The 11,873-nt window shown below is 30.9% G+C and overlaps 1 protein-coding gene across 5 annotated transcripts in view; it reads left to right on the top strand.

Annotated features, from left to right (window-relative positions):
* The window catches only part of LOC106462876 (chromodomain-helicase-DNA-binding protein 7-like), a 167,453-nt gene that overhangs the window by 138,129 nt on the left and 17,451 nt on the right, over window positions 1–11,873 (top strand). For all 5 annotated transcript variants that reach the window (XM_022390278.1, XM_022390280.1, XM_013922841.2 and 2 more), the window contains 4 exons: window positions 7,664–7,784; window positions 8,669–8,871; window positions 9,177–9,308; window positions 11,072–11,176. In XM_022390278.1, the coding sequence (XP_022245986.1) occupies window positions 7,664–7,784; window positions 8,669–8,871; window positions 9,177–9,308; window positions 11,072–11,176 (561 nt within the window). The remainder of the gene's footprint in view (window positions 1–7,663; window positions 7,785–8,668; window positions 8,872–9,176; window positions 9,309–11,071; window positions 11,177–11,873) is intronic.

Raw genomic sequence — 11,873 nt, forward strand, 5'->3', positions numbered from 1 at the left:
CACACACACACACACACACACACACACACACACACACACACACACACACACACATATATATATATATCAGTAATAGTATGATAAGAGTTTATGTAAGAAAAACTAAATTATAATTTTGAGGTTTAATTAAGCTAATTATTACTAGACATATTATTTTCATTATGCTGGAAATGTTTTGTTTACTAACATTTTATGCATGACTAGCATGCTACTTTCTAGAACTTAATCAGGAAATGAAAGCTCAATGTGATTTACATTTATAATTTTCAAAAACGAAAAAGGATAAATAAGTAGGGAAAATGTTATTTTTTGTTAAGAGTATGCTACAATATGTTTAATTATTAGCTGTCTTTATTTAACAATGTACTATAAATTAAGATTTTGTTAGGAGTCATCTGCAGTTAGAGCTTGGCAGTTAACTCAAATGATCAATAAACTATGACAATCAATTAGTATCATAAGATAATTGATTAAGTAGTAGAAGATAAATTTCATATTTTAAGTTTCAACAGGAGTAAGGCAAACTTCAGACTGTTGGATAACTCTTTCTTATCTACTTCATTTAGAGTATAATCAGAAAAGTTAAATATAACTTCATGAGATGATCTCCAAAAATATTTCAAATTTGTTGTCTTATCAATTGACATAATATGTCCAATTGTTTTTATCTACATTTAAGAAAAATCATTTTGAGTTAAAATCCAATTACTTGTGTAGGTATAATCAGTATTACTAATTTGTTTCTTTAAAATTCATATTTATGTTTAATAGTCTTGTAAGTCTTTAAAATTTCTTAGTTTCTTTACCATTTCAATTTATGGATATTGTTTTGAATGATAAACATCATTAATAGTAAGGCTAAAAATAAATATGAAACTGTACTTGAAATTTTAAAATTAATTGATTTTTTTCAATATTTAACATACTGTTTCTGTTTTCTGTACGTGAGATAAAGTTGAATATCCATATTGCTGTTTTACAGTATTCATTGTTAGGAAATTAAAATAATAACAGATTTTAAGGTTGACAAAATGATAAACCACACTATGAAAAGCAATGAAACATTTCAATGCTAAAAGGTATAAAGACTTAAGTTTTTTGAACATATTACTCACCCACTTAAACAAACATTATTACAGTTTTTACATTAATACTTTGAGCAGGACTAGGAATACAAAATTGTACACTCCTGTTTTGCAGTAAAATAAAAATCATACTACAATTTAACATGCTGCAAATCCCAGTGCCACCACTTAAATAGACAAGACAAACTAAAACTAAAGACCAAAATCCACTGCCTTCTTAACATTAAACAATTTAGGGGTAGGAAGTAATTAAGGGACTCTAATTTATTAATCTTACTAGCTTTCATACTTCTTCAGAGTAAAGGTAAAAAGAAAACTTAAAAAAACTTTTGCCATTCTATTCTGTTGTTAACTCATACCAAAAGACACACAATTATATTTTTAACAATGAACTAGTTACATTCAGTTCAGGCCATAGTTTTTGAACTAACAATATTTCTTTGAAGCAAAGCTTTCTCTGATTGTTACATTTAGACAGAATCTTAAACATAGATGAGTGTGTTACTATATCACAGCCTCACAGAACATGATCATTTGTACTAGACTTGTTTTTAGTTATTAAGTAGTAGAGTCAGTATACCTAGAGCTGCATTTAGGACACTTAAATTCATAAACTACTTTTGATGCTATTAGAGAATATTTTGTCCTTAAATCCAAAAAAACTTGCATCTTCATTCTGGTCTAAAAATTACATGTAAATGTATTAGGGATTAAGTTCTATGAAAATGCTTATGTAATTTTTTGGTACATTATAGATGTGTTTTTTAACTGTTTCTGAATATTCTTGTATGATGTTATCAACAGAATTGACTGGAAAACCATTTTTCAATACAAAATATTTTATCTAGTTCCTTATGCAGATATTCAAATATGCTAGAAATCACATAAGCACAAAGAACCAAAATCTTGAATTTTTTTTCACCAGTAATGTGATCTTCTTCTTCTGTAGCTTTTCCCGTATCTATACGGGGTCGCTATTTCTTTTTTTTCTTCTTTTTTCCCTGTTTCTCCCTTCTACACCCCATCCACCGTGTACCCTGGGCAGTACCCCTCTTTCTGCTTTGATGTGCCCATTCAAGTCCCCTCCCAGAAACACTCTTTCCTCCTGCAGTATCGACTCTATTTCTTTTTTTCTTCTTTTTTCCCTGTTTCTCCCTTCTACACCCCATCCACCGTGTACCCTGGGCAGTACCCCTCTTTCTGCTTTGATGTGCCCATTCAAGTCCCCTCCCAGAAACACTCTTTCCTCCTGCAGTATCGACTCTATTTCTTCGTCCAGATGTCTCCAGAACTCTTCCTCAGTACATCCCACTTGTGGAGCGTATGTGCAAACCATATTTAGAACCGCACTTCCAACTCCCAACTCATTATCCTATCGCTCCTCCTTCCCACGCTCACCAAAATCCTCCCTCCACTTATTGTCCAGTACAATGCCTACACCGTTCCGCCCTTGGGCGTTTACTCCCCTGTAGATGAGCTTACATCCTGCACCAATGTCCCTCGACTTGTCCCCCCCACCCCACCTCGTCTCCTGCACACACAACCCTCCCACCTTTCTTCTCTCCATCAGATCTGCCAGCTCTCTACCCCTTCCTGTCATGCTTTTTATGTTCAGCATTCCAACTCTTAGATTTTGGACTTACTTCTTTGGCCGCGCCCGTCCTTGACGTGGTAGCCCTCGCTCACTTCTCACATGGGTCAGGCGAGATCCCTGCGCATCGCATTCAGGGGATGCCATGGCATTTTCCGAGACTACATTCAAATGAACTGTCATTTGGTTTTGGCAGGGTTTTTACGGCCGGATGCCCTTCCTGACGTCAACCATCCCCATTTATCCGGGCTTTGGACCGGCACCGAGTTGTGCTGGCTTGCACCCCCAGTGATGTGATAAAACTATTTAAATAAAAATATGGACCTGTAAATGTCTTTATGAGAAACTTCACTTTCAAATTTGCCTTCATTGTCATGTATAAAAGTGTCCAATAAAGCAAGCTGATGATCCTTATGATGGTCGACAGCAAACTTGGATGCAATGATTATAATTATTGAGACATTTCTAATGATGTTATATCTCATTTTGCTGATCATACTTCAAATGAAATAGAAAAGAAATTGTTATCCCGTGATCTGAAGTTTGCCATTTCTCGTTTGTGAAACTTAAATATTAAGTTATTTTATTGTTCATAAGGTATTATTACAGAATGTTTCTAAACAGCATGTATGGTCTACATAATCATTTCATGGTATTATAACTCAAATAAGTGATATTGCCATAACAAATTTAGATAATTATAATTATCATTTTAAATACAGTAATCGTAGTAGAGAGGAAAGTATAACTTTTTAAAATTTGAGGTTTAGTTATTGAGAACAGATGGGGTTGCATTTCTCCTAAATCTCAATTGATGCATGAATTTTACTTCTTATTTATGAAATTTTCTCATTCCTTCTGTGTGTTTTATGTGTGCAAAATTCTGTGTGATATAGCTTATTAGAATAAGTACTGTAGTTTTATTCCTGACCTTTTCACCATTTATTCATGTACTTCAGTAATTATACTGATATTGCTATGGCTCTTTAGTGTGTATTAATACTTGACAGTAACTTTGTATAGTCTGATCAAGTGAAAAATGCCATTGATGTAAATGCTAATATCAACTTCGAAACCTTTGAATTTATGCAAAAAGCTTTGTGTTTTTCTCTGTACATTGATTCCAAAAATAATTGAGTAAATTAAGGTAACTATATTGTATAATATTGAATGATATAAACCTGTAAACTGTGATTTGGTTTTAATTTGCACCTAAATGTTTTTCTGCATAGTTACTAACTTGCTTTTGGTTGTTGGTGATTAATTCTAAATGAGAAAAATTATATCAGTCTCATTATTTATGTACAGAGATAAGTATGACAAACAAGAGTAATGTATTCAGTTAACCCTTTCATGAAGGATACCGCTTTTAAATACTTTTCTGTTTAAGTCACTGTTACATTCAAAATTTAATTAAACACCTTTAATATCTATGTACGTGAATTAAATTAACATTATACATATGTTATGATTCAAAGTTTTATGTTATCTAAGTTTTAAGTCCATTATTTATAAAGAAACCTTTAAATAAGCTACTTAAACATAGATGTTATGTGACCAACAAGCTTTGAAAATTCTCTACCTTGATTCTCTGTATCTTCAATAATACAATGGCAATTGAGTAGAGGTACACCTAGACAATAAGATGCTTACATAACCTTATGACTCGTTCGTTTCAAAGTTCTCTGAATGTATACAGGTGAAACAAGTAATAATTTTGTTCAACTCCTGACAGTTGCCATGCCCACCTTCATCATATTTATTTGAGCTGTAGAGTTTCCATGTAGATGTTACATACACGTGTATAAACATTAGAAAGAGCTTGTTGTACGATATAATCTAACAGTGGTTAATTTGAAATTGGCATCAACTTGTTGTCACAGAGTACATCTAACTGACTAATATTTTTGGCTAGTTGATTGACTATAGCACTTACAGTTCTTTCTTACCTAAATATGTTATAGTTAGAGATACAGTTTAAATTGTAGTTAGGTCTTACTCTTATATATTAGGTTTGTTTTGAAATGCATAATTAAAAGGTTTAATCATTTTTGAAATATACATCATACTTTGCATCCATTCTCAAGGCTTAAGATATTACACGCTAAACAAAACTGTAATATGCCTCAAGGGCACCATTGACTTGTGTCGAGATGAATAATAAGTGGTAAAGGACAAGAATAGAAAAGAAAATATTAAAAATTAACTATATGTGAAAAGGGAAAGACCTAAAATTACAATTATAAGCAAAATATCTTTAAATATATTCTACAAAAAATTAAAAGGGATGTTTTTTTTTATGTCCTAATTTTAATCATTCCGTTGTATTGTAGGTTGATGATAATGGCTATTTAGTAACAAGTTAAAGAAAATGAAAAATAAAATATATGAACATTTACTTTAAAAAACTCGTGATATTCGTTTATGAGCTTCTAGAGTTTATGCAAATGAAGTATGAAAAATATATGATGAAGAAAAGTATTTTTATACTTAAAATGAAAATCACCTTGCACTCAAATTGTTTTAACAATCTGAGTGCATATAACTACTATAGATAAATAATGTTTTTATCAGAAAGACATAATTAGAATGATGTCATTCTTTGTGTACAAAATACCGTAAACATCCTTCCTAGTTGAGTGGATGGTTATTCTATCTGCCTGTGTTTAAAGGGTTAATATATTTTTCCATTGGGAATACCACTTTCAAGATGGGGTTATTCAGGGATGTGAAAGTTATGAATTAATTTTTTTAGACTTGAGAAGCTTATTTTTCAAGTTAAATTCTAATCACTGTAGGGGAATGTATGGTAAGACAGCCACATTAATTTTGAATTCAGTTTTCATGAATTAAGATGGCTGTCATGAAAAAGCAAAAGGTCTTAAAAGAAACCCTTATGCATTATACATATAATTTCTAGTGAAAACCATGACTGGCATTAACGTTTTTGAGATATTGAAAACACTTGAGTTAGTGTGGTCGGGAGCCATTTGACGTATAAGTTGGATAAAACAAACTTCCGAGATAAGGTAAAATGGCTCCCATCTAACTCATAACTGCAATCTAATACTATAAAATACAGTGTGTATCTGTCTGTCTGTGTCTCTCGGTCACTCAGTTAGGTCATAGCAACTTATTACATAATTTAAGTAGTTTGGCTTCCTGTCAATTAGAAGCGAGTAGTCTAAGACTGATCAAAAATTAAAGATATATTTGGACTAAAATGTATAAAAAATTGCACCTGTTTTGCAATTTGAAACGTATCTTTGTTAAATTGTTGAGTTCATAAATATACATTTTATACAACATATTAAAAGCCTATCAACGTTTTTCAAAAGGTCTAACATTAGGTCGTAGAATAATATTAGGGGATTATTTATTGATAGTATTAAGTGCAGTAAGGTTGAGCCGTAACTGAATTAAAGCAAAAAATTTATGCAAGTTACAGTGTTAATTTATCTCTTTATTTATTGAATATAGGCTGTACTTAATAAAGGCTTAACTAACGTTTGGACTAAGGCAAGTGGACTTGCAGATTTTAGTGTCTGTTACTAGAATTCTTTTGTATTACACTAGAAATCCTGTATTTAAAGAAGTACTGTTCCAATAAAGATACTAATTTGGCCGCAAATGTATTGCAGGTTTCTGCTAGATTTAAATAAATGTTGCAATTAGAAACTGCATTTAAACCACTTATATCAACCTTTAAATGCTTTTGGCAAGGATTGGGAACATGGAGGATCATGCACAAGTGGTAAATTATCTAGGGCAATGATGTAAAAGAATGGGTGTACTAGTGTGGTGAAAAATGGCCACTCACCATAAAAAAAGTCACAGGTCATAAAACTGGGGCCACCTTACCCTCAGCCATTTATTATAAAACAATCACCCATTATAAAAAAAAATGGCAAACTTGAACAGTTTCTTTTACAGCATATTTGGCTGTCCATAATTACTTATTGTTTGAATTCAGCAAAGAGAAAATCCCTGATATATGTGTGCACTTTGAAACCATGAAAACTTCTAAACCCTTAGTTTAGATCAAAGCCATAAAAAACAAAAAAATAATGTTACAGTGTGATTATTTTCCAGTGTTATATTATAGCATAAATATAATTCATTCTAGATAGCAACATTTCATAACTAATGATATATAAGGATAGTCATTATACCAAAGAAGACCAATTTACTTCACTTTCCCCTGCATGAGTTCAGAAGAAAAAAATTTAATTAAATGATAGTTTGAAAAATAATTGTTTATTAAATTGGAGTTTATCACATCATTATACAAACTGTAGGTAATATAGTTTTGGAGAATGAGTTGTTTTTTGTTGTTTTTTTTGTTTTTTTGCTCTGTGAAACAATCAACTTTCAGCCAGTGAAACACTTTTAATATTTTGTCAGATTAACAAAAGCAATATTTGTCCCAAGTACAATAGAGAGAAAAAAAAAGTGTGTATTTTGGCAATGTACAGTATACTTTGTCAGTTTCCAAAAGTCTTAAATTTAACTGTTGAAAGATGCATTGAATCATTAGGTTTTAGATTATCATCTGAAGACTGTACATTTATGCCATTAGTAAAAGAAGAATGTATTTATTCTTAATAAATGCTTTGAATGGATGTGCATTGTACTTTCATTTTAAAATGTCATTCTGTAAAGAACTGAAGAAGATAATAATATGGAAAAAACAGTTTAGAATACAACTGTTATTAATGAGTTCTCAAACAACAATTCCTCTAAATTCTCCAAAAGAAATGTGTTTATGAATGTAAGGATTAATGAAGTACAATATATTATCAAAAGAGGTAAACCTTATTTGTGTCTCCAGTTGTATTTTGAATCAGATATTCACTGGTATCACAAAAAATGTGTGTGTGTGTAATAACACTAGAATTTTATCTGTTTCAAGTAGTATTCAAAAATTATCCCAAAAAATTTAGCTTCAGAAATATTCTATGAAATGTTAATTTGTCATTAATTACAGTCAGACGAGCAGGACTGGCATCTTAGAAACCGTACTTTAAATGTTGGTTTGTCATCGTCATTACTATCTTCTGTTCATCCTCATAACACCGAGTCATCAGGAAGTTCCAGGGTGAAAAAAGGTGGGTTTCCAAAATAGTTTTCTGACTTGTTAAATAGCTAGTTTGCAACAACAAATGTTTTGTATGTAATATAAACCTGACCAAAGAATTACTATTGTGTGAAGCAGTAAGGGGGAATATTGGTTTGCCCCTGTCCATCTCTCCTGATGTTGTAGACAGTATATCTCATCTTTGGATGGATGAATTTTGACCAAACATATACAACAGGTATTGCGTACAAAGTTATAGACCTGATTAGCTTATGAAGGTTAAGATCAAAGTGGGGACATAGGTGTTTTATAAATACAATTTCCACTTCTTTATTATGATGTTGGTGACTTTTGAGTTGTTATTGCATGTACTTTATTTAATGTGATTAATTTAGAATGTCATGTTTGGTCAGTCATATGTTTACATTGTAGAGTTTGTCTATCTTGAATGGGTGTTTTTAACAGATAGTGCAAACGCAGTTAGCACTGAAAAAAAATCACTTTATAACTTAACCTGTTTGGAGTTTAAGAGGCCTATAGCTAGGTATTAAAATTGTTATGTCTTCTTAAGTGTATAAAGGATGAAAACTTGAAACTAGCAGATAAAAAAAATAAGAATTATTATAATATTGTTAAAATTATTGTGAATGGAATTTTTTTTGACAGAAGGTTAGTTGATATGTAAGGAATATTAACCTGTTAAGAAACAAGCATAAAAACAAATTTTACTGTAGAATTAATCATATGTGGAATAAAAGTATAACAAATCAGATTTCTGAATTTACGTAGGAGGCAATCAAAAGTAAGAATGCAAAAGAATAATTATTTTCAAAATAATTGTATTGCATATTTTTTTCACTAGTGTTTGAGCACAGATTTTCTGACCCAAACCTAAAAATGAATAAATTTTTCCAGATTCATCTCCCATACGCTCCAAAGCAGATGAAAGCTCTGGGCACTCCAGTAATATCTCATTAGCAGAACAAGCTGCAGCAGTACGACAGGATCTAAAGAAATGGATGGATGAACATCCTGAACTGATTGCTTCTAACCCTAACTTGGCTGCTGCTGCGGCTGCTGCTATGGCTTTTAGTCCATTATCCAATATGCCACCCCATGTAAGCCTTCTGTGATTTGACTATTTATCTTTTCACTCTTTGAAACCACTGTTTTTTACTCTAATGTGTAACACATCATGTGTGAAAATTTTTTATTATCCTTCCATATTCACTTCAGATATTAGTTTCAAAATTTTCATTGTGTTTTTATATTCATTTTAAATTCAACATTGTAAAAATATTTCAGTTTTAGTGTGGAATAATTCTGTAATATAGAACTGATTTATAATGAGAATGGATTATCACCTTGATTTATAGGTCTGTGGATAACTAGAGTAGTTTAATAAAACTTTTTTTTTTTTCAGACTGAACTACTAGAGCTTCCAGAAGGACGAAGACGTGGCCGTCGTCCACGTCTGGATCCATCTAGATTGGACCCTATGAAACTTACTGGGGAAGAGAATGTGTCTGTTGTTAACAGAGTTACTGGAAAAAAGGTTTGTTGTTTTTGTAAAAAATAGTAATTGGTCAATTTGACCAACCACATGACCTCTTTGTACTCCTTCAAAGTCTTTACAGATTTGATACTACTAACTTTTAATATAATATGTGTATCTTCACAAAATTTGTCAGTCTTTCAGTAAACATTACAAGTCTTTCATATCCAAAAAATAATATTTTTGAGTGAATTATTTTTGATAAACTAAAAAAAAGATTTGTTTGTGAATATATTGTGTATTTCTTAATAGTTCGTATGCAAAGTGATTTTTGTGTTAAGATTAAAAATACTTTTCTTCATCTCAAAAATCTCAAATTTCATTTGTGTATTCTCTAAAACCTAAATACATTTCAAATATTTGTTTTCAGTAAAACTTTATATTTTATCTGCTATTTTCTTTACCCTAACTCTATTCAAAGTTGGTCAATTTGACCAACCTTATAACCACAAAAAAAAGCGATAAATCTAAATTACCCTCTTTTTCTTTCTAAAATGACTTCAAATTGTAAAGAGGTCCATATTTTTACATTTTTACTTTTTTTTTGCTGTCAACTGCCAATGAAACTCAACTCTACTTTTTTTATGCTAATGGTAGTAAATGCACAAAATAATTTTTATTTGATTAAATAATGCACCAAAGAACATAGAATAATAACATGCAAAAAGTAGACAAACAAATTCCTCTATCACAAATTTTCTGGCTTTCTACCTGTGCGAAAAGAGCCGTTACAAATTCATCCAAGCTGGTCATTATCGTTCCCATGGGAATGAAGCTTATACTAAAAAAGAAATTGAGTTGTCTGTTTAGAACACAATGTAATGTAATATGTCTTTTGATAGATGAAAACCTTGGCTTTCTATTGGTAATAGATGATATATAATTAAACGTAAGAAAGAACTATTAACAAATCCTGAAAGGATGTTACAAGTAGTTGTGTCAAGAGGGGTCTAATTTTCTGTTTGATGGCTCTGTAACCAAACAAAATTGAAAGCTATAAAAATTATGGTTTGTCTGAGTATATAGTGAGTAATTTACATTAAATTTTGTACTTGGAAGGGGTGGTGAATAAAATAGAGAAGATTGGATGCCTATAGAAAATTTTTCACACTAGGGGAAATTTAGGATTTTTTTTAAATATTGCCTTATAAAATTAAGAACTTAAAACTTGTATACTATTAAAATATGGATTATTAGCTAAGATTTTGTGCTATAAAATTGGAAGTTAACATTCTTCTTATGCTGAAAATGCATTTCTGATTACTCACACTTCCCACCCTTCCTCCCCATGGCTGATGTTCTTCTTTTAGAGCCTGCCAATTCTCAAAAGTAAGGATTGAGCAGGAATAGCAGAGGGAGTTAGCTGTGCTAATATAGGTGGTACAATAAGTAGTTTAATAAAATTTTGAATGTAAACCACTAAAACCTTGTGACATGCACAGTAAATGATGCCTGGGCAGATTGGGTTAAGCTGAAACAGTATTAAATGATGAAATAATAAGTAGATCTACATGGCTTATTAATTGGGTTGGCATTATATTTTCATTTTGTTTTATTGTAAAAAAGAAATTTTGAATATTTTTGTGTTTTACTTTAAGACACTATTTTGATTAATTGCAACTATTTTGTAAGAAACATGTTTAGATGGTATGTAGAGTATTTAAAACAAAGTACAGATAGTTAGCACTATCGTTGCATTGCGTAATGAAAAAACATTCTGAGGGAGAAATTATGTTCCTTTTTTATTATTCATCTCTTCACAGATCACTGGTAGTAAAGCTCCACCTCTTAAGCATCTATCTGAGTGGTTAGAAAAGAATCCAATGTTTGATGTTGACCCTAAATGGGGACCTTTAGTCAAAGAAAAGGTAGGTCAAGAATCTGTAAGTCTGTAGTTTATTGATGTGGTTAACTCTCCTTTGAGCTCAAAAAGTAAATATTATTCATCTTAAAGATGATTTTTCTGTCATTACTAAAAATGTACCTTAGTTTTAAAAAACTGCTATTTGTTAATTCCTGTATAGTACCAGGATATTATACAGACAGCAATTTTTTCTTCTTTCAAACATTTGACAGAAAAACATCAGTATGACATTGGCTTTATTAATAAATATGCTGAACTTTTTTTTAAGCATGATGAATTTTACATATTATAGTACACCATAGTGTCCATTTAGCACTCTTGTGAGTATGCAGGATTAAGTTACATTCATCTAGATAGCACACAAACTGTTCTATTTGTATAAAGTTCAAAAGACTGGTATCCTTTTTTACTTTCAGTGAAACTTATTCAGTATTTATTCAGAACACAACCTTCTGTTTTTTTTTAATCATGTTTTGACATTTCAGTTTTAGGTTAATGCAAGTTAAATGCAAACATTGGTTCTGGGAAGTAAGTAGAAGCAAAAAATAATTACTTTTTGAAATAGCCAACCTGAGTAGCATATAACTGTTCAATGTTGTTGTTTTTATATATATATATATATATATATATATATATATATATACTACTACAACTATAAGTAAGTGACAACGTAAGTGTGTTAGTTAGTAGTTAATTAATTA

Source organism: Limulus polyphemus, unplaced genomic scaffold (assembly GCF_000517525.1).
Source record: "Limulus polyphemus unplaced genomic scaffold, Limulus_polyphemus-2.1.2 Scaffold1273, whole genome shotgun sequence".
Taxonomy (NCBI): domain Eukaryota; kingdom Metazoa; phylum Arthropoda; class Merostomata; order Xiphosura; family Limulidae; genus Limulus; species Limulus polyphemus.